Source organism: Pogona vitticeps, chromosome 1, assembly GCF_051106095.1.
Source record: "Pogona vitticeps strain Pit_001003342236 chromosome 1, PviZW2.1, whole genome shotgun sequence".
Classification (NCBI taxonomy): domain Eukaryota; kingdom Metazoa; phylum Chordata; class Lepidosauria; order Squamata; family Agamidae; genus Pogona; species Pogona vitticeps.
In genome coordinates, this window is record NC_135783.1 from 182,934,928 (window position 1) to 182,962,754 (window position 27,827).

Sequence of the window (27,827 nt, forward strand, 5' to 3'; positions counted from 1 at the left end):
ATCACTTTGCATTGTACGTTTCAAATCCATATTGGTCCTTACATTTATCTTCCACAAATGAATAAGTTAAAGATATCTCGAAAACATATAATAAAAAATGCCCAGTGATATGACACTATGGCTGAAATCCAATGGTAGGTCACAACTAAAGTAGGCCCGTTCAATCAGTGGCACTTATAGAGGAGCTGACTCACCACTGCTTCAATGGGCCTACTTTATTTGTGACTTACTGTAGATTTCAGCTTATTAATTCCTGTTCGGGAGCCAAGGCTGACAGGAATTTTTACTTCTCTTTTCTGTTATTTAGCTTGGGTCAGTTCTTAGATTCCTTGATGTGATATGAAGGAAAAGTATATCTTCCTTCCTTCCTTCCATGAGAAGTGATAGCGAGAATCCTCAAGAAACATTTTGAGGGTGTGAGCAGAAAGATTATTTAAACATAATCTCAATGCTCAGAAAGATCCCAGTACCTTTCATGTAGAAATGTCCTAACATGTAACATTTCTCTGCTAGCATAGTTATTGTACAGAATGAGAATCAATTCACACATACAGGTTTATCATTTGACGGCTGTATATTGGCAATCAACTTTATTACTGAGGAAGGCACTGCAGAACTTTCTAGTAAGGGATCAACACCTGATTTTAGTATTTTAGAGGTTTTGTTCTATTTTTTCTATTTTTGAAAATGTTTTATTATTTGTTTTGTACATTACCTTTAGGGCATTATGGTTGAAAATCAGCGTATAAATAGTTAAAACAAGCAATCATGCTATGGACATGCACACATGAATTTAACTATATATACAGTTTATTTATACAGAAGGAAGTTCCCAGAATATTCAGTCATGGCAGCTTATGGCCTGAGTGGGGCAGGTGGGTCTGCCTTAGCCCCTTCCCACCATTTCAGGACTTATTGAAGAACAACGGTGACAGATTTTCCTACTAGAATTCTTGGAACTACAGTTCTTTGAAAAAGTGAGAGACATAATAGTAACTTATATGCTCTGTAGGCAATGTGTCTGCCTTTCCCTGTTTCCTTAACGAACCAACATAGAAAACTAAATTGAACACTCAGTCTTGTGATGACAGGAAGCTTTAAAAAGTCTTGGAGTCAACCATTCAGGTTTTGTTGATATGGATATATTTGTGTCTTATCATATGCAAGCAGTGGCATTTTTTTTGCTGCTTCCAGCAACCACTATTTTTTTTAAAAAAAATCTGTCTCACACATCTCCCATTCCTCAGAGTACAAACCATCAAGAACTGTGTTTTGACTGATTTCCCCCTGCTCAGGTTCTTTAAATTTTCACCAAGTAAATTATGATCAAAGTAATTTCCTAGGGGTACACGCTCATGCCCTTAAATGCAAATCTTCCTTGAAGCTTGCTTGGAACCGTTCCTTGTGCAAGTGGCAGAGGGGGGACCCACCCTCTGTTTAATTTGGGATCGTTCCTAGGGTAAGTACTCTATGATTTCACATCAACACTTTTAAAAAATGACAAGATTGATGGTATTTTCCCAAACGTGAATCAACAACTACTGTATTTCTTAAATAATATGTAACTAAATGCCTGCACTGCTCTCTGTGCACATGTGCTAGGAAGCCCTTGTTTAGTGCACACACTTCTAGAATATGTTTCCAAAACCCCTAATTGTTGCATGCCCATTATACACATATATGTAATACTTCCTCCTTCCTCCATAAAAGGTTCTCCACCCTATAAGGCTTAGTAGTGGCATCCAAGTAAAATTTGGTAAGATGAGGCTACAGAAGATGTTTGACACCCATGGAGGATGGAGGGGTGGGAACCCAGGTGGAGACAAGTCAGTGCAAATCTACTGACTTCTCGCCTGGATTTTCCTCCTAGTTTTGACAAATATTGTGGCTCACAGAGAAAATATGAAAAAGAAGTAGAGGACGTTGTTCTGGAAAGGTCATAAGCAAAGGGAACAAAATTATACTGTGCCACATTACTATCAAGATCTGAAAACTCAGAGAGGGGAAGAAGGAGAAAATGATTGTAGTGCTAGTCTCTGCAGATCTATACGAGCACTATTAAGCTGAAAGGAGAGAATAATAATCTTTCTCTCCGTTGGCACAAAATACGTCTCTCTAAGCGATTAGTGACCTTCTGCTTCATACAAAGAACATTCTCCATTTTCAGAATTCTTGCTAAAATAGAATTAGCCAGACTTGATTGGCCAAATTTTAAACTGTTCAATCCTTTATGTACAGACAAGTCATATTGGAAAGCTGGATGAAGACCCTATGAAATAAAAGGCAGAAGAGCCTTCCCCAACCTGCCACTCACTAGAGGTGCTGCACTACAACTCACATTGTCCCCAACCAGTATGGCCACTGTCAATGCTGACGGAGGACAATGAGGTTTGAAGTCCAAGACATCTCAAGAGCACCAGTTTGGGAAGGATACGGCAAATTTTAAAACAGGATCCTAGGATGGACAAGAAGGAATTGTATAATTCTGACATTTCAACTTAAGTTTCTCCTCCTCTTTAAAGGACGAATTCCCAACCGTTCTCTTACTCGACTCTCCTTTCAACTCTGTGCCTGTTTTAAAGTTCATGTGGTTTATCAACAATCCAGGATATAGTCTTGTTTCTATTTCCATTGGCTTTCCAGTTAAACCTTTGTATCATACACATGTTTAATTCAATATATACACACATCTAATTCGATATACATCTAATCTAATTCAACCTCATCCAAACTTCACCCATTCATACATTTTGGACTATAATCACCAGTCCTCATGAGCACAGGCAACATGATGACATACATTAATAAGAACATTACAAATAAAGCAAATGTTAGAAAGGATGATCATGGCTCATGGAGTCAGACTGCTAGGAAGGCGAAATGGAGATTTAGATCATAGATGAACTTGCCTTATTTGTAACTTGTATAGGTTACCTAAAACTTTACTTCTATGGATGGATTAAATGCCTACTTTTTTTTTGCATTAACCTCAGAGACACAGTTTCGAATACAAAACCTGATAATAGTTTTTAGGTTGCACCTGACCTTCTTAATTATTCATGGTAGCAATGGGCCTCTTGCTGGGCTAGAGGCCTCACACCGGCCCAACTGTCCCACATTTTGGAACAGGCTCTGAGGGTAATATTCACTACAACAGATCATGAGAACAGGCTCTTTGTACAAAAAGTAAGGAACACATAACTTCATACCTTCTGCGAAGTCAGCGCCATTTTTCGGTTTTGGCCTTTTTGTCTGGGTCAGGATGGAAAGCCCCTTTTCCTCCTCACTCTGCTGAAGGTAGTTATTTCTGCACAGACCACCTTGGCTTTGCTGATTCTCCTTCCTGAACTGAAGAGAGGGGCTCTCATTTTCTAGCATGCAAAATATGAAAGGTCCACCAGTTATAGTTTTCACAGAGCAAGCCTCAACACTAGCATATGAAAATCCAATTAGATTTACCCATGGCACCTGGTTCATTTCCAAAGCCATTCCTGTTCCCTTGTGGCTTTCCAGCGTGCTGTGTCTGAGGGATTTCCTTTTAAAAAGAGCAGAAAGTGTTAATTGTAAAGCCGGTCTTTCTCTCCCCCCCCCCCCCAAGTATATTACAGCAACCATCAGCCTCTTCAATCATTGTTGTCTTTGGAGAGACTACACAGCCTACCATCTTACATCCAACAGTGAGATCTGGAGGTGAGATCTGGAAGCTTGGAGTGTGTAAAACATAAGAAACATGTCACCTTCAAGATGCTGCTGAACCTCAGCTCTCACCATCTGGTCTCAGAGGCCATACTGATGGGAACTGTAGTCTAACAGCAACTACAGGACCACTGGTTGCCCATCCCAACATAATATAGGGATACTGATTACATAGCCCAGCTGATGTCTTCATCCCCAAACCATATTTGGAGCATGTACGGTAAGTAACTGGAACAGACGCCCAAAAGATCCTATATAATAACATGCTGTTATTTTACTCTTTCACTGTAGCATCTTTTTACTCACAGCCTGGTCTCTGCTACTTACTTACTTACTTACTTACTTACTTACTTACTTACTTACTTACTTACTTACTTACTTACTTACTTACTTACTTACTTACTTACTTACTTACTTACTTACTTACTTACTTACTTACTTACTTACTTACTTACTTACTTACTTACTTACTGCATTCGCATGCTGCCCATCTAGTGGCAAGCCACTACTCTGGGTGGTTTACAATGATTAAAACCTTCAAGCTTCTTGTAGAAGAAAGTTCCACAGGTCCAGCCTTCTGTTATTTACTTCCTACTACGTGTCCATTTCATTCTGTATCCTTTCATTTTGCTGGCATACAAATGGCTACTCCTTTTTCTCTTTTCTAGTCAACTCTTGCACCCACATGTATCACTTAGGCCTTTGACCACTTTAAAGAAATGCTTATTCTACCTCAGTAGGGTTTTCTTTTACTAAAGAGAACAGGATAGTATCCATTTTAATTTCCTGGCTGCCACAAGTGATTGTTCAGAGAGCTTGGATTAAACATCATATCCAGAACTTTCTGTGGAACAAGCTTATCTGGTTAAAGTGTTATAAGGGAGGAAGGCATGGCTCCAGGGAGACCTGCGTCTGATTAGATTTTAAGAGTCCTGTCAGTTCCAAATCTTAAGCAAGAGAGTCACTAGACTCTCCCTCTCAATCCCATTCCTGCTCTCTCATGACTGTACAACACTTTCTCCCTCTGGTAATAAGCTTCAGTGAAAAGAAAATGAGCAAATGAGGTAGTGACAGATGAAAGAGGGAAAGACATATTGAAAAGCGATGACAGATGCTTCTGGGGTGGCGGCCAGCCAGTGTGGTGGTGCTTCGAGATCTACCACTCGACAACAGAATTTCCCTAGAAGGAAACCTGAAAGCAATGGTGCATAAACCTGAGCCTTTTTAGCAGGTTTCTTTCAGTGTTGTGAAGTCCTCAAGGACTTCTCCTTCAGCTTTCACTTTGCCTCTTTTCGTGTTTACAATAAGAGAGGTTATAGCTTGATGGTGGAACACTAAAGGTGTGCTTACTTGTTTTCGGACTAGTGCTCCAAGCTGTGTGGGGAATTCTGGGGAGCTGTAGTCCAAAAATTAAAATGGTCACATCTAAGAATATATTCTTGGCATGCAGAAGGTCTCAAATCCAAATCTTCAAACTCAGCCTCCTGCTCAAATGGGGATGAGTAACCATGAACCACCAGGTAGATTTGGCCTACAGTTTCTATCATCATAGCCACCACAGGCAATAATGAGGGATTATGGGTGTTGCAGTCCGAAGGACACTGTCCATCTCTCCCTGTTTAGTTGATGGCAAAGACCCGTCTCTGTTGGAGAAATCTTGGACAGACACTGTGACTCAGACAAAACCTGTTGGAAGGATGAATTCTGACCTAGGATAAGGATATGTCTTATATTCCTGAGAAGGAAAACAGCAGGCCCTGTTTGGTGTGCAGTTCATTAGAACAGACCCTACGAAGAAGAAACCTGTGTTGGAAACTAAGACTTGGAAATGTATTCGTCCTGCTCCTGCTCCTTTTTGCCTGTACTGGAAATGTAAACAAGTTTTTTTTTAACAATGTCTCTCATGGAGATAAAAAGATACGGCCTTCATTGCAGCTTGGAGAACCAAAGACCAATATATGGTGCACATTTCGTGTTAGTTTACTACAGTTTCCCCTTAGCTTAAACTTTGCTGGAACTGAAAGCGCCGAGAGAAGCCCATGAGCTCCTACTGGCCTGCAAAATCCTTGGGCGCCTGCACAGAACTCAAGCGTTGGCTCCTGCACAGTTCTTTGGTTCTTGGCATATTGGGATCCATTTCCATTAAATAGACTGTGAGCATGTGTGTACTTTTGTTGCATTGGAGTTTTAAATACCTGTAGAGGCCACATCCATCCTACATTGGTTTTATAGAGTTCTTGAGATGTGAAAAAGCCCCACCTCAGCTCTGGAGGCAGCAACGGGGAGCTTGCAGCCTAGAGGTGGAATCCAGCACACTGAGGCTTTTCTCTATCCCAGCCAAGTCCCTCTTCCTGACCCTGCCACCACATCCCCAGAAGCAGGGAAAAGAAAAGAAGGCCAGGTCCCCCCTTTGGTGGTGGTGGCGGCGGCACTAGGTTCTTTTTCCTGCTGTCAGCTGGAAAATGTGGGAAAGAGACTGTGGGAAGATGAGGCTGATAACAGAACCTTCTCCACCAGAGTATGATATATATGTGAGGATGTAGATGAATGGTGAAGGTATGCATGTCTTTTAATTTTAATCCTGCCCACTAATTGCTCCTGTTTCGCCTACTACCAATACATCACCCAGATAGGCGGGGTATAAATACATTAAGTAAGTAAGTAAGTAAGTAAGTAAGTAAGTAAGTAAGTAGGTAAGTAAGTAAGTAAGTAAGTAAGTAAGTAAGTAAGTAAGTAAGTAAGTAAGTAAGTAAGTAAGTAAGTAAGTAAATAAATAAACAAACAAACAAATAAACAAACAAACAAATAAATAAATAACAGTTCACGGTAATTAATTCCTTTGGGGGGTAACGAGCGATATCATGAGCAACAACAAATTTGTAAAAATTGTAAAAAGTAATGACAACATTAGAAGACATTTCAGGTTGTCTGCCATTCTCTTATTCATCCTAAGTGGCAGCGAAAGTGTTCTTTGGTTTTGTCCACCATGTTCTGATAGACATCTGCAAGGTGAAATATCAGAATTGGCCATGAGAGGGAACTACAGAGTATTTCCCCTGAAGTTTTTTGGCCACCTGGTACCAAAGATTCAAGGTGTTAACAATCTCTTACACTCCAGGTTACAGTACCTATATGTGGAAATGACAGTGAAAACAGCAGCCTGGCTCTAAAGAAGGAACCAAGCAATGCAGCAAATTCCTTTTCAAACCCAACACCCCGAGTTCAGCCCCTGATCACTTCCCCATGTGGATCTCTTGGCGGGGGATTTTCCCCCTCCTTGTGCCTTAAGGTTCCACCCTTGTTGATCTTACTGAAGTCCGTTTCTGTATTTTTATGCCATCAAATAGCTTTAGGACTTTAGCTCTTAAAGCAAGGTTTAGATACACTGTGTCTGTTTGGGGATGCGTTTCCATAATAAATATCCCCAGTCACTTTAACAATGCTTTGAAGAGTACATCATTTTGCATCTGTTTCTCTTTGTCTGCCTGTGCATTTAAATTGCTGTATAATTATCTCTTGTTTGAACATACCAGACTTCTATCGGCACACAGGGCAGAACCTCTGTTCTTCAGTGCAGCTAAGAGTTGGAAGCCTTCCTAGAATGAAAAACAGAGCCACAAACATATTTACTGCTTTTTGAGGTGTAAATAATGCCTATATATCTATATCATCCTACTGTATGTTCCAGACACATCCTATTTATTTGCTTAATTAAGCAATCAGTCACATTGCTAGCATCTTGCTACTGCTCTAAGCCAGTAGTACGTTGCAACTAAAGTAGGCCTACTGAATCCGTGGGGACTTGGTGAGTTAATTGCTCTGTACATTCCACTGATTCAATGGGCCTACTCCAGTTGCAACTTAATACTGGGTTTTCAGCCATTAGATAAAACGAGACAGCTCAACCAGCAATGAGGGATCCAATGAGTTACAATCAGACAACCTTCCCATCCCTGTTCTAACCTGCCCTGTAAAATGAAAGGTCTCTCTGCACCTCTTCCTTTGTGTCCCTCCTCCCTCTAAAAGGGCTTCCAGAAGGCATTTTCCTGGCAGACCAGGACTGGGATCACAGTGTGTGGAAGGCAAGCCTTTCTGCTGCAATGGGCTCCCTCCCCCATCTCTATTCCTAACGCTGCTATTTGTTTTAGGAGATAACGTCTAATGACAAATTTTAAGAGAGGACGTACATTCCTGTAAGCCTTCTGTGTAGTCCTAGGCTACATAGTTAGATGCTTGCAGGTTAATATTTAGTTGAATTAGCCTAACAATGGATAATATAGATTCAGTCTCATTTTCTGGAGTTCAGTGCATCCTGAGACACATACATATACACACAGAGCTTTTGCTCCAAAGATGCAGAAGAAATTCTGGCAGTAATGTTGTTCCATTAATAGCTAGTGGAGGAGCTTATGCAATGCTGGACAAGTCCTTGTATAAGCAGCGGGCATCTTAAAACCTAGGGCAGAAGATGAGGCAATGCCTTGAGCCAAGAGAAGCCTTTCTCTGAATTTTTAGTAATCTTTTTGCACACAAGGATCTTGTGCTGTTGACAAAGCCTTTCTATACCCAGGACAGACCTATCTGTAGAAGGCAACCTTGGGATCTAACCCTCCATGCTGCCAATAGAATGTAGTGATTGCACCACTGTACACGCTGCTTATTCTTCCCATATATTTTCTGCAGCCTTCCCTTTCTTTGCGTCTGATCCTGTGTAATCTCCATCACCTTTCTCACATTTTTCTAGTTCTCAGGAGCTAAAAATGTACAGACTAAAGCCTTTCTTTCAAGCACCACTGAGATGTCATATGTTTTTGTAGCTGCAAAATTAAAAAAAAATCCTATTCCTGCCTACCTGAAACAACAAATACGTATCAGGGACCAAAATATGAACTAAAAGATCTATAAAAGTAAACTTTAAAAATTAAACCTTTCCCAATTAAACTTGTGAATCTGCATATAGTTGTTTTTTTTACCAGTATGACAGTTGGTCTTAAAAGTACAAGTGTTTATCTGGAAATATATTGTTACACATTTTGGGGCAGATACTCTGAAGTTGGTGTGAGAACATGAAAGGAGAGCAAGAAAAGTGGCAGGCTACAGGAACCACTTGTGCATCATCCTGAGATGCAGACAACAGAACGTCACCCTGACAAGTCTATGCCTGTACTGTATTCTACTATAAGAAGCCAACGGGGGTGGGGGGACAACAAGATTCTTCAGAAAGCACAAGAACAGCTGCCTAATGAAAGGATCAGACAGGTCCACTCCATCATAGACACTTTGAAACACAGAGTAGACCGCCTTCACCGAGAACTACTTTTCACACTACCCAACCGACGCTGGATGCAGTCCGAGATTTCGTCTGCAAAACACAACTGGCCCAGCACTTCAAAGGCAAAGAGAGGCAAATCAAGAAATCTGATACTCCTGTCTTCTGAAAACAGTCAGCAGGGGAACTCAACAAGAGGATGATGAAGGGACCACAGCGGAGGCCACAAAGGACAAATGGGTGAAGAATCCCTCAGACAGGGAACTCACTCGGTCGGGGGGGGGGGGGCTTAGCCAAAGGCCTAAATTTGGGCATCACACCCAAACAGTTTTCGGTTGTGGACTTCATTATAACCACAGAATTGGCTACCTGGAACAACAATCTACCAGTGGCAGAAGCTGAACAACTCCGGATAAAAGTTTATACAGCAATTTCCAGCACTCAACTGCCACCATCCAAACTCACCAGACGGGAAACAACTGTTCTGACATCCCTCAGCAGGGATGACACCATCACCATACTGCCTGCAGACAAAGGAAGAGGCACTGTCGTCCTCAGGAGTATGGATTGCCACAGAAAAATAAGCTCACTTTTGGAAGATCAACACACATATGAGAAACTGAAGAGGGACCCCATCAACTTTTCCAGGAAGAAAGCAATAGAATGCTTGAAACACTTGGAAAAGGACCACGCCATCGACAGGGTGACCGACCACCGGTTGTATCCTGGAGAAGGCTCCCCCCCCTGCCTTTATGGACTTCCCAAGATACACAAGGAAGGTCCCCCCCCAGACCCATCGTAAACAGCATAAACTCAGTAACATAAAACATTGCTAAATACCTGGCCACCATCTGAGCACCATTGTTTGGACACTCGGGCCACCACATTCACAACTCAGAGGAGTTTGCATCAGGGAACTGAAGCTAAATACTGATGAAACCATGGTATCCTTTGATGTCACATCCCTCTTCACCAGCGTTCCCACCCTTGATGCCCTAACAATGGTAAAAAGGAGACCGGAAGAAAATAACACCCTCTCCACCAAAAGCAGCCTCAACCTGGACCGCATATGCCTGCTCCTGGACTTGTGTCTGAGCATCACTTCACCTACAGAGGTGACTTTTACAGACAGAAACATGGCTATGCCATGGGTTCCCCGGTGTTGCCCATTAATGCCAAATTACACATGAAAGAAGTGGCAAAGAAGGCTCTAAAGACCTTCCAGGGGATGACTCCGACCCACTGGTTCAGGTATGTGGACGGCACCTGGTTGAAGATCAAGATCCAGGAAGTACACACCTTCACAGACCACATAAACACAGTGGATCCAAATATCAGGGTCACTAGGGAAGACACCAAAGACAAGCAGCTGGCTTTCCTGGACTGTGCAGTCATCATAGGACCCAATGGAATAGAAATCTACAGAAAACCTACACACACTAATCAATACCCGTGGTTTGACTCTCATCAGCCATTGCAACACAAACTAGAGGCCATCAGGATGCTAAATCACAGAGCAAGAAACATCCCTGCCTCCACAGGAGCCAAGAAGAAGGAAGATGGACATCTGAAGACACATGTTAAGGCCTGTGGATATCCAACATGGGCCTTTAACAAGGCCATGTCCTTGACCCAGCAGGATAATGGAACAGTCTGGGACCCAGAGCTGACCGAAAAACCTGCTCATTCCTTGCATACAGGTGTGTCTGAAAAGCTCAAAGGGATTTTTGGTAAACACCGCATACCCGTGCACTTCAAACCCACAAACACACTAAGGCAGAGACTCGTCCACCCAAAAGACTAGACAACAAAACACAACAGGAGCGATATAGTAAATGTGGTCCAATGCAAAGAGGAGTGTTCGGAGCTCTACACTGGAGAAACCAAACAGCCACTAAAGAGGAGCATGATCCAGCACAGGAGGGGCAACGGCCCAGGACCACAGTCAGCAGTGTTCCTCCGTTTGAAGGACAAAATTTGATGACCACAATTTACTCATTTTGGACCGAGAAGAAAGGTGGTTTGAGGGAGGGGTCAGGGAAGCCATACATGTACATACAGAAAATCCCTCCCTCAACAGGGGTGGAGGCTCTAGATACAATCTGTCCCCTATTTATCATGCTGCCCTTTCATCCATCCCCAGAAAGATCAGGACCACACACCAGAAATACCACTGTTAATGACTATTAACACTGTTAACACTATTGACAACCCATGACAATGGGTGGAGAAGGACTGCAGAAGTGGGATTTTCATTCATCCCCCATCCTTTGTCCATCTAGCAAGCCTATTGGGACGAGGGGGAAGGATATATCAGGGATCTCCTTCCAACTCTCCTCAGACCAAAGAAGCTACTTGGATGAGCAGTGAAACGTTTCAACCTAATAAGGAAGAAGTCCAGTTGCCATGACTTCATTTCCAAATAACCTCACCTGGATGACTGAGAATCTTCACAGATATTTAAAAAATATAGCTTGCCAAAGTTTTCTGGGGGGGAAAGTGGGGCACTTTTAGGAATCTACAGAGAGCATTTATAAAGAGAATAACAATGTGACTTTTACTCTTTTATAATGCAATGTTACATCTCTCTGTCCAAAAGGAAACAGCAAGAATGATATTGGAAAACCAGTTCATTCAAAAGAGGGATAAAGCATCTCAATATCTGAATATCTGTTGCGATCTTCCTCCTCTTCCTCCTTTTTCCCTTTTGTCTTAAATTCTTGCTAGCCTAATTATTCCTAAAATAATCTACTGAAACAATAGTTTACGAAAGGAAGTAGAGATCTTTCACCATGGATGAAAAAAAAATTAGCTTGGGATGTTTTGTCTTTATATTTACTGTACCGTTTTACACTCCTTTTAGTGTAACAGTGATTCTAATTCACTCTAGCATCAGGGCTGGCTTTGGCATTTGGGGGGAAATCAAGGCAAGGACACTGGAAGCAATCCTGAACAACTGAACAATCCCTCTGCTTCATTCCAGACTTGCTTTCTGCCACCTTGAAACATATCTTCACCTGAGCTTCACTACAACAGTAGTTAAGGCGTAGTTATATGCCCACTTACTTAGGATCACAATGGAGTTCATTTCTGAATAAAAGTGCACAGAATTGCTCTGTTAATTCCATTTAAACAAAGGATACAGCTACAGTACTTGCTTTTTATTTTTTTGGAAGTGACAGCTTTGTTCGTTGTATTCAAGGATTTTCTTGTTTAATTAACACATTGTCTCTATCAAACATTGGGTGACCAGATTTAATGAGCACCAGGATTTTGTTTCTTTCAAAGTTGCAAAGAAGAGAGAACATTTGGGACGTGCAAGTTTAGCAAATGGGGGTGAGAGAGGCGGAGAATTCCTCTATTGCACCAGGACTTCTGTACTTTTTTGCACCTCATGACTCTCACATAAGTGGTAGACCTGAAACTGGGCCTAAACGCTGTCTATTGTGTATGCCACTATTCCCTGCCCTTTATTATTATTATTATTATTATTATTATTATTATTATTATTATTATTATTATTATTATTATTATTATTATTATTATTATTATTATTATTATTATTATTGTTGTTGTTGTTGTTGTTGTTGTTGTTGTTGTTGTTGTTGTTGTTGTTGTTGTTGTTGTTGTTGTTGTTGTTGTTGTAGCAGATTTTTTTAATGCTCATCTTCACTCTGGTTTTAAGGTACAAGCCTGGCTTTATCCTGGATTTGAAATTCACATCACAAATTCACATTCTAAATTCAAAAATGCTGCATAAGCCATCCTTTTGGATGTGTCAAGTAGTTTCCTGTCTTTGTGTTTATGTGTAAAATGCACCATATGTGCATTTTTCCATTTGTCCATTTTTGCCTTAATTTTTTAAAAGAACTCTTTGGATGCTGTGGCAAAACTACTGCAGGGAACAGTCTTGGTGATATTGTAGGCACTAGCCAATCAGCCCTGTCCACTGCAGACGTCTATATCAGCAATTTTTCCAGAGCTCTTCCAAGAAAGGATAAGGCATGTTATTTGCACTGCATATAGTGAAGATAGTTATAAACTCTTCTTGCAATTAAAAAAATATTACATTTGTCTTGACAGAGTAAGGAATGGTTCTTCATTCCACATGAGGTAATAAAAAGTCAAAAGGAGAACATGAGATACCACAGTGAAGGGTATGATGTTAACATGTCTACATTGCTACTGACTACAGTGAATTGCTTGAACGTCTCTGCCTATGTCTGGCAACAGGAGTTAGTGAAAGTGCTCTCCCTCATGCCGAGATGAAAAGGCACTGCTCAGAAGGAACCTCTGGTGCAGCAACAGAGATATGTCAAATGTAGACAGGGAGGCACTTTTAACGTCTGTAGATATGAAAAATATGGCTTGCTTCTCTCTTGGCATTCTATAGGCTTGTTTCTGGGGCAAGAGAAACAAAACTCTAGTATAAACAATAGTGTTTCTTCCTCTCCTTGCAGGCTATCCCGAAACATTTTGCTTCCTGAGTAAAAGGATAAAAAGCACCATCATCCTTTCTATGTTCTAAAGCTGATTGGCCTTTTAGAATGGACCTTTCGTCACCATTGGCAATGGAGCAGCATCTTCTATCACGCAGAAGGCAACAGAAGATGTAGGTCTGTAGAAACAGGGCAGGCTATATGTGACACACAGTCGTTTCCTTAAACACCTAGTTTGTCTCCCTTCTCCCAGCTTCTACCACCTGAGACTCCCGCCTAATGATAGGGCTGGCTTCGACTTCTCCTCTAAAGTGTCCAAACTCTATCTGAGGAATGAACGCATTCATATGATCATTTTACCACAATATTATTTATACCACATTTTTACCACATTTTATATTCTTTCCATGTGGAAGGATGTGAATATAACCAGCCACGTGGTGGATACTTTGCTTATTTGCATGGACTCAGTGTCACCTTGTATCAGGAATGGAAAACTTCTGTGCAATCCTAAACATGTTGACTTGGACGTCAATTCAGTATGTTCACTCAGTGTGTCCCACTAAACTCAGAGGGGCTTACTCACCAGAGGGCAAGTCAGGACTGTAAACATTAGAATTATGTCAACAGTATGGCAGATAAGTGCTCCACATATAAAAGCACCGCGAATTGGTAACAGTATTCCTATTTTCTATGCAATAGTTCTACTACATATTTTCACAAATCATATAAAACAATGGCTTTGATGGCACCTTCTCATCCAGTGTTTCAGCCACAGTGGACTCAGGTGGATGTCTGGCAGCTGTTTTCTCTTCATTTAATACTCCATCCTCTACTGCAGTATGAATCAGAAATATAAAAATAATTAAAACTGCCAGACAAATACATCTTCAGACCTTAGATCATCTTTAAATGTTTACATATTCAGCAGAGGTATCCACGGAGTTAACAGATTAAGCAATATAGTTTCATAACAATTTTGGGTTTTGTGCATGTAGAAAGTTTGTTTTTTTGTTTAATCAATGCATGATCACTACCTGCTCTTATTGATAAAATCTGTTACCTAGCTGGTATGATCATGACATACAGAGAGCAGTAGCAGTTAATACTGGAAAAACCAAGCGCATATACATCAAATGGACATCCACTCTCTGGCTACCTTCCAGAAATTGAGGCAAGGTTTTCTCATAACATCCATGAATCTTGAAGGAAGAGCGGAGAACACTAAGACTGGAATGTGGAAGGGAAGAACAACCCACCTGTTAAAATGGAGGGAACCTCAGGGAAGTCTAGCCCTGAGTCACTCCGATTGCTGGAAGTTACTTCATAGGCTATGGGCCAGATCTGGCTGAACCAAAGGGGGTGGGGTTTTGCACTGAAGTGCAGAGAGGAATAGATGACTTCACACCAATGTCAGAGTACTCTATGCTCTTCCATATGCATTACAGAAAGCTTGGAGTTAGCTGCTGCAAACGCTCTTGATGTTGAATGTTTCTGGGTGAAAATTATCTGAGATATTTATTAATTCGAATGTGGTGCTTCCGACACAAACAAACAAAGAAAGCAAGTTTTTAAGTTTCACATCTTCTTGTTGCTTTCTATCAAAGTGCCATTTCCCAGAATATGGAAACTCCCAGGAACATTTTAGTACACTCTGTGAACTGCTGGATCGCTCAGTGGTTTAGGCATCTGGCTGTGGAGGCAGAAGCTGGGAGTTTGACTGGGGCTGGACTCAATGATCCATAGGGTCCCCTCTAGCTCCGCAGTTCTAAGATGATGATGATGATGATGGTTTTGTTGTTGTTACTCATAACAGAGGCTGAAATCCTGTTACACGGTTATGCAAAAGAGGTAACTTTTAGAGGTAAATCTCTGTAAGAAATCTTCATGGGCATTATCTGTTACCTGAAAAATTGCGCAACTCAGTATGCAACAGGTAATCCCTATGAAGAATTCTTATTTACAGTAATTCACTGCTAAAAGTTATGCCTCTTGAATAACTGCAACAGAATTCGGCTCACTTATACCCAAATGCTAGACATCAGTATGAATTCATCACTTTACTTCATATTCAGAATATCTAAAGAAATCCACCCAGTAGTTGAGTGGCCTAAATCTAATTATTAATCCCAGTTAGATCAGACCCACTGAATCAAGGGCGAGTAGGTAAGAGAATACTTACCAATGTTCTGTTACTTCAGTGGGTCTCTTTTAGTTGGGAATAACACTGGATTTAGGCTATTCTATAATTAATGAAAGGAGTCCAACATTTCCACAAGTTGTATTCTAAGTTCATCTGTTCAGTCCATACTAGCTTATGCAATTTTTTTACTCTTGCCCTCAGACAGCTGCTACAACAGGGTGGACAATTTCCAGAAGTTCAGAGGTCACACACATCTTCCTCATTCATTCATTCATTCATTCATTCATTCATTCATTCATTCATTCATTCATTCATTCATTCATTCATTCATTCATTCATTTTTTCTCTCTGTAAAGGAGCTCAAGACAGTTTAAACATGCTTTAAAAACATAAAACAGTTACAAATTCAAAAAACCACATATAACAATCAAAGATATTAATTATGAAATGGTCCTGATTAAATCACATTTTTTTAAAAAATTAAAAACACATTTAAAAAGATAAAAGGATAACTCTGTTTCAAATCTCTTCCTGAATTACTATTAGTTACATGTTAAAGATCTGCCTGAAAAGGAAGGTATTTACCTTCTAGTGGAAGGACAGCAAGGAGGGGGCCAACCTAGTCTTCCCTGGGAAGAAGTTGCACAAGCTGGGAGCAAGCACCAAAAAGGCTATCTCATGACTGCACCATGGACGGAGAGACCAAGGGAAATGCCTCCCCCAAACAGCTTAAAACTAATGGGGAGGGGGGGGCTGATATGGACAAGGCAGCCCCTCAGACAAGATGGACTTTGTTTCCTCATGCCTCCAACACCTGTTTTTAAAATACTCAAAAGGACCCCTTGCACACTGCTCCCTGTTCCACAGATTTCTACCCTAAAACAGAGTATTCATTTGTACTTCTCACACTAAGGGTGCTTAGTAAGGTGGCCAGGACAGCAGAATCCCAATCCCTGAGATATTTCAGGACCCATAATCCAAGATCTAGGGGCATACCCCTGCAATGTCACCAAGGGGTAGATTTTCAATAACAATTGCAAAATCTCTTTCCCCCCCCCCGTGTGTGTGTGTGTGTGTGTGTGTGGGTGGGTGGGTGGGTGTGGGTGTGTGGGTGAGAGAGAGAGAGAGACAGAGAGAGAGAGAGAGAGAGAGAGAGAGATCAACAACACAGAATCAATGATGAATTTAAAAGGCATTGAAGTAGTCTCTATCAAGGATTTGCCTCCAATAGTCTGGTGGAAGAAGTGTGCAAGCTGGAAGGTACAAAATGCAGTGGCGAACCAGTGCATGCTATTTATTTATTTATTGGATTCTTACCCTATCCCTCTAGACTATGTCCACTCGGGGCGGTTTACATAGACAAAACATAGACAATTGAACAAATAATTTGAAGAAAATTACCAAGATGGCATAGCATAAAAGGGGAGAAAAGTAAGAAAGACTTAATTGGCTGGAGGGAAGGCCTGCTTGAATAGCCAAGTTTTTAGCTGGCGTTTAAAAACACCCAGCGAGGGTGCCAGCCGAATTTCTGGTAGTAGGGTGTTCCACAGCCGAGGGGCCACTGCCGAGAAGGCCCGATTTCTTGTTTTTTCCTTCTGGGCCTCCCTCAGCGTCAGACCCCTCAGCCATCCCTGCTGGCTATATCGGGGGATTCAGGTAGATCTGGGTGGGAGAAGATGATCTGCCAAATATTGAGGTTCCAGACTGTTTAGAGTTTTATACGTGATCATTAACACTTTGAAGTCAATGTGGAAACAGATGGGCAACCAGTGCAAAGCAGCCAGAATGGGGGAGATATGTTGGTGTTTCTCACCCCACTAAGAAGCCTGACTGCTGCATTCTGGACCATCTCAAGTTTCCGCATCAGCCTCAAAGGCAGCCCCACGTAGAGTGCATTACAATGGTCTAATCTCGAGATTACGCGTGCATGGACTAGAGTAGTGAGGGTCCCCCCCTCAAGATATGGTCGCAGCTGGGCAATCTGCCATAGATGAAAATAGGCGGAGCGGACCACGGTTGCCACCTGGGTTTCCATGGTAAGCGCTGGGTCCAGATGTATCACCAAGCTGCGGACCTCACTCTTTGCGGCAAGGGTCATCCCCCCAAAAGAAAGGGAGTTACCTATACCGCTGATGGAAGGACCACCCACCCTCAAGACCTCTGTCTTGTCCGGGTTCAGCCTCAACCCATTCAACTGCATCCTTTCCAGTACAGTCTCCAGGCAGTGCTGAAGGGACAGGACGGCATCCACTGAGGTAGATGAAAAGGAGATGTAGAGCTGTGTGTCATCAGCATACTGGTGACACGATGCCCCACACCGCCTGATGACCCCACCCAGCAGCCTCATGTAGATGTTAAACAGCATTCGAGAGATGATCGACCCCTGCAGGACCCCACAGTTGAGGCTCCAGAGGGCCGAGACACTCTATCCAAGCTGTACTCTCTGGGGACGGTCCTCCAAGAAGGAACGGAGCCAGGCAAGCGCTAGAATACAAGATCAGCACCATCCCGTCCCCTGAGATTTCGGGGCCTCAGCCAGAGACCCTGAGAATGAAATACAGTGTCATGGGGAGAATACCTGGGGCCTGGCAAGCACTGGGGGCTTCTGGACTGGACTCTTAAAGAGTTTGTACACAACTCTGCAGCACATCACAAATCAGGCCCTTCTCCAGTCACCAAAGCTTGGTTAATCTCCTTGGCCTTCTTACACAACGTGAGGTGACGCTTCATTTAGGCTTCAGTCTGTTGCCCAAAGGAGGGACCACACACCCCTCTTCCCTGCTAGGAGCACTGCACATACTTTGTGTATGGACAAAGACAAATCCCCGAGTCCTGAATTAAAGAGCCTTCAGATAACAAGAGTTGGGAAAGAGGCCTTGACTTGCCAAAAGCTCTTCAGAAGAGAGAGTACCACAAAAGGCTGGGGCCAGTTCAGAGCACCAGGAGATGAGGGGATTCTGGGCCTTTAGGGGGTTTTGTTGTTTTTATTGCTGCTGCTGCTGCTTCCTCAGGGGTACTAAGCAGCAGATTATTAGACTGTATTCTCTTATTACACAAATGTGACCTTCCCATACAGAATGAGGAATACCTGAAGCCTATCAACTCAAAGGGGGGAAGATAGCGTATCTGAAAGGGGGGAAGATAGCGTATCTGACATGCCATTACAGCTACTGATCTCTTCGAAGTTGGTAAATAAGCTATATTTGGAAAACAAAGTATGTAAATGCCCTGATGCTATGTGCTTTATCAGCCTCAGGATTACATTGTTTAGCCAGCTCCCGTTTATCTCAATGGAACTATTTGCAACCCCAGGAGTGTGGATGAAGATAACCATAATTAAATAGAATTGAAGCAGAGAAAGAGGCTTTGTGTAAATATGCTGCCACTGGAGCTGGATTTGAGGGAGCCCTGCTGTGAAGACTTAATTAAATGTTAATTGTTTGCCATGAGCTCAAGGGTAGATGCTCTGGAGCATGGAAAATTAGACGACATTCATTAATGGAAATTGAGCTTGAAGTATATTCTGACTAAAAAGTGGACAAGGGTAAAAAGCATAATGAAATTTATTTTTACTGTCAAATAAGACTCCCAAAGAGCTCCTGCTAAAGGAAAAGAAAATTTGTCCTTAAAATAAACCATGTCCAAACTGGTGCCTAGTGTACTTCCCAATTATAGTCGCAATTAGGAAGGAAGGCTGTAGTTCCACTAGGAAAGTGTGAGAAAGGCAGGAATGTCTGAGAAATTCAGGGAGTCCAAGTTCCGTAGCCAACCCTGGGTGCAGCTACATGGACAAATACTTCAGGGTTTGCTCTGGAAGGACGACGGTTCGATACAAGGGATTTTTTCTTTAAAAAAACTGATAACATGATCACCCCTGACTCTTGTTACTGATCACATGAGGATCTGTGGGGGCTCCTAATTTCTCCCTCAGTGGCTCGTTCTTCTGGGTAGCCAGAGTCCACCCAACCCTAACTGCCTTCTTCTCAGTTAGCCCCCTAGATATAAAATATACTTTAATAAGAAGAAAAGTTGTGAAGAGTAGGATTGAGGGAATATGAGTGGTCAGCGCGCCTATACACGGCTGTCTACTTGCATTTACACGCTTTCGAACTGCTAGGTTGGCAAGGAGCTGGGACAAAGCGACGGGAGCTCACTCCGTCGCGTGGATTCGATCTTACGACTGCTTGGTATTCTGACCCTGCAGCACACAAAGGCTTCTGCGGCTCAGCCCGCAGCGCCACCACGTCCCTAAGTAATAGATGCATGGGATTTAAATCAGAATCTTAGAACTGCAGAGCTGGAAGGGACCCTATGGATCATCGATTCCAGCCCCAGTCAAGGAGACACAGTGGGGAACTGAACTCTCAACCTCTGGCTCCACAGCCAGACACTGAGCTATCCAGCAGTTCTCTTTGGCAAAGTCAGAAACAATATTTAACCTCGCTGCTTTATGACCGATTACAGTGACAATGGCTCTGGAAAATAGGCAGGTTGCCACATTTGTTTACAAGCACACACATGGAGTATATGATTATTCGCCATATTCCAGTGTTCATATTATCCAATAATTTTTATTTATTATTGCATTTCTATCCAGACTTTTCTCAAAGGAGCTCAAGGTAGGACACATGGCTCCCCTCCTCTCTGCTTTATCCACACAACAACCCTGTGAGGCTGGTCATGCAGGGAGGCAATGACTGGTTCAGAGTAACCCAGGGAGCTTCAAACCAGGATCTCCCAAATCCTAGTCCATTGCTCTAACCCCTGCACCACACAGTGGTTCTTATACAAAATTAAACATTTCCTGTCTGGAGTGTAATATTGCCCCATTGGGATGTAGGTCTAGCATTTTCCTGCTCTATAATTAGGATCTGGCCTCTCTTGAGAGCAATTTTATGTTATATTGGTAATCCTGATAAGAATCTTGTAAGGTTGCTCAATAGCACTATTCAAATGTGGCAGACAAGGGCTTGAAGCCTAAATGTTTTGCCTGAGGACATCCAGTGAGTTCATGGCTGAGGAAACATTTGAACTAAAAGCTAAACTCTTTTAGGGTGCAACTGTATTGGCAAGCCAAATCAGAGCAATTTGGCTTTGCATCAGCTTGATTCGCAGTCTCTTTTGTGATTGCATTCAATTTTGGTGACCACACAAAGACCCCGGGTTGTTTTGGTGCCTGTGTCCACCCTGGCCCGTTAATTTGATGCAGTTTCATCCATGGCTACAGCCTCCCTTCCTTGATGCTGCTCTCCTGTCAATCCCTGGATCTTCTTTTATGATCTGCTGTCGAGCCTCTGGGATTGTTTAAAGGGTTACACAGCAAGAGGGGGAAAAGGATAATATTCCAAAACTCTCCATACATGTACTGTACAAACATGTATACGTACCATGGAAACACTGTAGTCTGCTTCAGTTAAATTGTTTCAATTTTATATCCTTTTAACCACTTTTTTTTTGTATGTGCACAAGTGATTCAGTGCTTACAATAGTGTTGTAAAGTGGTGATAAGATGATCTAGCACTAGGCTGAATAGTTTGTTTTTAAAAAATAAACAAAACAACACATTGGGATGATGAGGGAGAAAGACTGCAGGAGTGGGTGTTCCTGTTGTTCCAAAACATCATGCCTTAAATTACTATGTCACTAGGAAACCACCCCAAATCATACTCCCTAATCCTTTTATAGAATGAAATCACACAGGAAAAGCACTGTTTGAACTGCTGTGTTAAGAAAAGAAAAATAGAAGCCCCCAACAGCAAGGGAGAAAAATCTGGATTGGAAGGGAAAGAGGATGGGGTATGATCTGCATTGACCTTTGTGTCATGTGATCATTGAAAAATACCTCAAATGCACCAGTTCCAATTCTGCAGCAAACTGCAACTTATTTTCAAATACAGTAGCATGCTATGTCACACAGCCAGAAAATCGCACCATTCTGTATCCAACCTGGCTGTGTCAGAGTGCCATGGAACTAACTGGAGGATACCGTGGCCTTTTGAGATGGGCTCATGCCTAGCATGTATTGGCAATCCAGCTTCTGGGGACTGAGAGCTGCCTAAATATACGGTCATTTGTTCTAAGAGCAGTACAAAGGCAAAGCCAAGCATTAATGAACCAGGCTATTACTGTAATCCGTCAGATACAGCCAAAGTCTTGAGAATTAATTGCTCAAGCTGTGCCATCTCACGGCTTGAGACAGGAAGCAGAACAAATCCTGGACTGCAGCATTATAGGCGCTGATTAAAGCCCTCCACCCCAGCCTCTCCATCCTCTAATGAGTGTGGCCAAGCGCTTTTTGAGCAGGGCTTTAACAACTCATCCTTCAGATTTGGGGAAGGGAGAGACCTACGAACAAAAACTCTGCCCCAAGATCCTGCTAAAACACAGTTCCAAATCCTGAAAATATATTTTCACCGTCTCCCTCCCATTCGGTATTCTGCACTGCACCACTATCCCTCAAGACTGTGGCAGAAATCTTTGCTCAGCGCAATCTGATATTAAAATGAGAAAAAGTTTCCCCTATTCCAAGAAACAGGTGGTTTAATTTAAACTCCCTTCTCTCCCCACCCAAGAAGGGGTGTAATTTTATACTGTTGTCAGGGACAGTCCCTTGAGATTCTAGCTGATTTCCACTACCATTTTGCCTCAACCCCTTCACTGTCCTTTTTTTGGGGGGGGGTCTGCTGTACCTTAGGTATCTCACATAGACCTATCTGTGGAATGATGTGGACTCCCTTACACTCCTATCTTTTTTGTTGCTGCACAGAGAGGGAGTTAATATGGAAAATGGCCATGCGGGAAAATTTAGGCCTCCCTAACCATACTTGGCCCACATAGGCTTGCTCTGGTTTAAGAAAGGCAACAAAGCAGAGATGCTGTCTTTACCTTCAGCACAGCCCCCGCAAAATGATGCTTTGTCCATGCATCTTGATATATATAGGTTTGTGCATACATGGTGGGATAAAGAGAGAGCCGATATACAATATGTGTGCTTTCCCCTTATAAGCCAACAACGTGGCAGTCGAATTCTGGGGATTGCATCAAAGTGCCTTTCAGATGCTGGATGACTCATATTGGTGGGCTGAAATTCTGTAGCAAGGCTTGGCCGGATTAACCATGAGCTGCCGTCCTATTTAGAGATGTGTTATAAAGAAGACAAATGTGTGACTTATGCCGGGCAAGTTCCAACAAAGTCGGAACACATTCACAAACACATGTGTATGTCTATACAGTATACAGATGCATGCTTGCATGAACACATATTCACTGTTGTGTCTGAGCAAACACAAGTGGCATTGTCTAAGCAAAACAGATCAGTCTGGTGGACTTACTTATTCGGGTTGTCCGACATTTGAGTTATCTGTGTGGGTTGTTCCTTTTGGACAAGCAACTACAGTCATTTTTGTGTCCTCACCTTCATTATCTGGAACAAATCCAAAATGCCGGAGATCATCAGTAGTTTGGACAGATCCCAACGGTGCCGGACAGACTATTTCTCTCTCCGGGCCCATGATGGAGTCGCTGATTGAAGCCCCATTATGACGTTCTTGAGAACAAGAGAGGCAAAGGAATGAGGGAAAGTGAGCAGAGAATAATGTTATTAAAACATACTGCCTGCAAACAAATGCACACTTTTAAAGGCTTAGAGTTTTAACTGGTAGACTGGGAACTGCCACATTCTTAGGCAGAAGGGTTCCAATTTTGGAACTGATCCTTTTCCTAATTTACCCTCCACTGCTTCTTAGTATGTTGGTGTTGGAAGTGTGCTGCAGTGCTGGAAGGAACCCTCTGGAACATCGAGTCCAACCCTCTCAAGGAGGCTCACTAGGGAATTCGAACTCCCAACTTCTCCCACAGCCAGAGACCTAAACCACTGAGCTATTCAGCAGTGGCTGACCTAAGCAGTTTTGTTTTTGTTTTTTTCCCCTGATTAGCTCCTGCTTAAATTGTATGCTTTCATGTGGTATTTATGTTCAGGGCACAGCTTGGAAAAGTTACTTTTTTGAACTACAAAAAAAATCTAGAAATGAAAGTTTCAAAATGTAATTTTTCTACACTCTGGCTAAGGGCTCTGCATTCTCCTCACAGATGTGCTTGATGGATATGTCTGGAATCGACCATTGGGAGGGGCACAGATGATGATACTTCCTTTCCACTGATGTCAGCTGTGTCTCCCAATAATTTTTAATTGTGTTTTGAATGTTAATTGGTTTTATTTGATTTTAGCACTTTAATAATAATTGTTGTTGTTTAGTCGTTAAGTCGTTTCTGACTCTTTGTGACCCCATGGACCATAACACGCCAGGCCCTCCTGTGTTCCACTGCCTCCCAGAGTTAGGTCAAATTCATGTTGGTAGCTTCGATGACACTGTCTAACCATCTTGTCCTCTGTCGCCCTCTTCTCCTCTTGCCTTCACTCTTTCCCAACATCAGGGTCTTTTTCCAGGGAGCCTTCTCTTCTCATCAGATGGCCAAAGTATTGCAGCCTCAGCTTCAGGATCTGTCCTTCCAGTGAGCACTCGGAGTTGATTTCCTTCAGAATGGACAGACTTGTTCTCTTTGCAGTCCTGGGGACTCTCAAGAGTCTCCTCCAGCACCACAATTCAAAAGCATCATTCTTCAGCAGTCAGCCTTCTTTATGGTCCAGCTCTCACTTCCATACATCACTACAGTGGTGCCCCGCTTGATGATTACCTTGTTAGAAGAGGAAATTGCTTAACGATGAGTATTTTGCGATCACTATAACAATCGCAAAACGATGTTTGTATGGGTTTTTTTCATTTAACAATGACCAGTTCCCTGCTTTGGGAACTGATTTTTCGCTTCACAATGATCAAAACAGCTGATCATCGGGTTTTCAAAATGGTCACCCGCTGTGCAAAATGGCTCCTTGCTGTGTTTTAGGACGGATTCTTCGCTATACAGGCACCGGAAAAAGGCCACCCTATGGAGGATCTTCGTTAGACGCTGAGGTATTTCGCCCATTGGAACACATTGAACCGGTTTTCAATGGATTTCTATGGGTTTTTTACTTTTGCTTGACAATGATTTCGTTCTACAGCAATTTTGCTGGAACAGATTATCCTCGTCAAGCAAGACACCACTGCACTGGAAAAACCATAGCTTTGACTAATCGGACCTTTGTTGGCAAGGTGATGTTTCTGCTTTTTAAGATGCTGTCAAGATTTGTCATTGCTTACCTCCCAAGAAGCAGGCGTCTTTTAATTTCGTGGCTGCTGTCTCCATCTGCAGTGATCATGTAGCCTAGGAAAATAAAATCTGTCACTTCCTCCATGTCTTCCCCTTCTATTTGCCAGGAGATGACAGGACCTGCCCCCCCAGAGGACAAGATGGTTAGACAGTGTCATTGAAGCTACCAACATAAATTTGACCAAACTCCGGGAGGCAGTGGAAGACAGGAGGGCCTGGTCCACAGGGCCACGAAGAGTCAGACACCACTTAATGACTAAAGAACAAAAACAATTTTGCCACCTCTTCTTGACGTCTTCTGCTTCTGTGAGGTCCCTACCATCCTTGTCCTTTATCATATCCATCTTTGCACTAAATGTTCCTTTAATAGCTCCAATTTTTTTGAACAGATCTCTGGTTTTTCCCTTTTTATTATTTTCCTCTATTTCTTTGCACTGTTCATTTAAGAAGGCCCTCTTGTCTCACCTTGCTATTCTGTGGAAGTCTGCATTCCATTTTCTGTAACTTTCCCTATCTCCCTTGCATTTTGTTTCCCTTCTCTTCTCTGCTATTTATAAGGCCTTGTTGGACAGCCACTTTGCTATAAAAATTCTAATGATAATTACATGCCACCAAATCAATTCTGACTTAATAATAAGAATTGGGTTCCATCAAGTCGACTCTGACCTATGCCGACCCTTTTCAGGGTTTTCTAGGTAGAGAGTACTCAGAAGCGGTTGCCTGTTCCCTTCTTCTGGGGGCACTTCTGAGACCGTGCAGCTTGCCCAAGGCCACCCAAGCTAACTCTTTCGGGATGCCCAGTAGGGAATTAAACTCTCAACCTTTAGCTCTGCAGTCAAATGCCTAACTCACAGAGCTACCCAACCAGCTAATTCTGATTTACGGCAAACCTTTTTCAGGGTTTACTCAGTACAGAGTACTCAGGAATGATTTATGATTTGCTTCTTCTGGGGCTAACCTGGGATTGTGCAGTTTGTCCAAGATTACACAGGTTGGCTGTTCTCGTGGGAAACCCAGAAGAGATTCAAACTCCAAACCTCTGCAGGCAGGTTCCTACTGAGCTATTTAGCCAGTTTAGCACTGTTAGCACTCCTGACCGTCATTTTCTGTTGGTGGTGGGGAGCCAAAAGGTGCCTGACCATTATAATCCTCTCCCTTATAGTGCTATATAGGACAGCGTCCTGCACTGCATCCTGTTGATGAGCCTTATTTATTCCCCAATAAATAACTAAATTCCTCTTTCCATTCCTAAAACTCTTTAAAAAAAAACCAGTATGATCCCCCCCAACTTCATAACTGTAAGAATCCCTCCTCCAACCCCATGAATCCAGGTTATTCTGCACACTGTGCTCTGCCTTGAGGAAGCGATCTTGAATTAATGAAGCCGGTGGCTGTATTTCACAGCCTTAGGTCTTCTTCTGACCCTTAGATGGTGAAGGAAATTGAACCTGGAAGATTCTGCATATGAGCGACAGTTCTTCCTGAGGGGAAGGTGACTTTGATACTTATCTGGAGCTAACCAACCTCTTTGACGCTTATGGACCTTTTCGGCAGCGCATGCCTCTTTTCTCTTCGTCTTTCTCCCATTCCCAGTCAACTCTCCCTTATTTATTGGAGGCAAGTGGAAGCTATCTTGTGCCGTGTTGGGAAGCCCACCACGGATCTCCGGCTGTCGCTCATGGCGGCGTTCTAGCTGGAAAGTGAGGTTGTTCTGCAAAGGTGCCAGCTGCTCATCACGGGCAGCAACCTTAGGTTCGGATTCAATGCAGCAAGTTTCTGAAAGATGTGAAGCAAAAATCATAAGGGTTTTTCATCTTCACCATTTTCCTTTATTCCCAGAGTTTGATGTATAAATGTGTACAGCAGCCTTCCCCAACTGGGTGCCCTCCAGATGTATTTGCCTACAGGTCCCATAACTCCCAGCTAACATGTAAAAAGAACGAGAAAGCAATGTGAAATAAACAGTGATGGGGGCAAAATGTAATTTAGTTGGGGAATAAGCCAACCCAATGCAAGTTATTACCACAATACACAGTTACCATTCGTCTAGGGCAGTGGTTCCCAGATGTTCCTGGACTGAAACTCCCAGAAGCCTTCACCACAAGCTGTGCTAGACAGGATTTCTGGGAGTTGTAGGTGAAGAATTCCTGGGCTACCCAAGGTTGGAAAGCATTGATCTAAGGCATAGGGCTGTACCTTTCAGCTTTTTTCCTTCGGGCTGGGCCTTCTTTCTCAGTCGAACCAACAATGGAAGGATGACAAGCTCTTTTGAGAGCTCACTGGAATTAGGCTTTTTCCATGGAGCTCTGGACGAGTCTTCACATATTTGAGGTAACTGAGAAATTTGTGGCACCTGGAGGACAACAAAACTTCGAGACCATTTTCGACATATTTGACGCCAGCTTTCTGTGACACTTTGGACCCCACCCATTTCAAACGACTGCAGAGGCATTAAAGATGATCTTATACTCCACAAATCTTTTCTTTTGAAGTCTAACTCAGCCTTGCGAGGGATGGGCTCTGCAGGTGGGCAGAATTCCTGATCAAATTCTGGTTTAAGAACTGTCAGGGAATGATCCAGGATATGGGTTGTAATCTTTTTGAACAAACGTTCAGGAGAATCCATGTTCTTACTTGCAATGAGAATAATTAGGGTGCAATCCAGTGTTCAATTAATCATATTTAATTCCTTTTTATTTCAGTGGAATCTGGAGCCTGATCTTATCTGTGGTTATTCAGAAACGAACTCCAGAATGTAGGACTTCAGCCTTAAGCACATTTATGAAGACTATCCCCACCATTAGGAACAGTGAGGCAAACACTTCCAGGAACAGATACTGGGGAATAGCCATCAACCATCCCTGGCTGTTCCCCTTCTACAAGAGGATAAAGCTGTGTAAGTTACACGACTAGCCCTGCGCTCCCTAAACTATCTTGTAGTATCAAATGTTTTAGGGGATGTTCCTCTATTCCAAATCTTGAAATAAGTTTCTAATGTCACACCAGTCAACCTGTGTAGGGTGAGATGTGAGTACCATGTTGTCCTTTCCGTCAGACAGCAAAATCTGTT

The 27,827-nt window shown here is 42.6% G+C and overlaps 1 protein-coding gene across 3 annotated transcripts in view; it reads right to left on the reverse strand.

Moving 5' to 3' along the window:
- The window catches only part of KIAA2012 (KIAA2012 ortholog), an 84,928-nt gene that overhangs the window by 32,174 nt on the left and 24,927 nt on the right, over positions 1 to 27,827 (reverse strand). For 2 of the 3 annotated variants that reach the window (XM_072978721.2, XM_078379732.1), the window contains exons 8-14: positions 26,954 to 27,110; positions 26,282 to 26,533; positions 22,962 to 23,093; positions 14,157 to 14,239; positions 7,227 to 7,292; positions 3,460 to 3,535; positions 3,210 to 3,371 (exon numbers count right to left, since the gene is read on the reverse strand). In XM_072978721.2, the coding sequence (XP_072834822.2) occupies positions 3,210 to 3,371; positions 3,460 to 3,535; positions 7,227 to 7,292; positions 14,157 to 14,239; positions 22,962 to 23,093; positions 26,282 to 26,533; positions 26,954 to 27,110 (928 nt within the window). The remainder of the gene's footprint in view (positions 1 to 3,209; positions 3,372 to 3,459; positions 3,536 to 7,226; positions 7,293 to 14,156; positions 14,240 to 22,961; positions 23,094 to 26,281; positions 26,534 to 26,953; positions 27,111 to 27,827) is intronic. The other variant, XM_078379737.1, reaches the window with a different exon arrangement.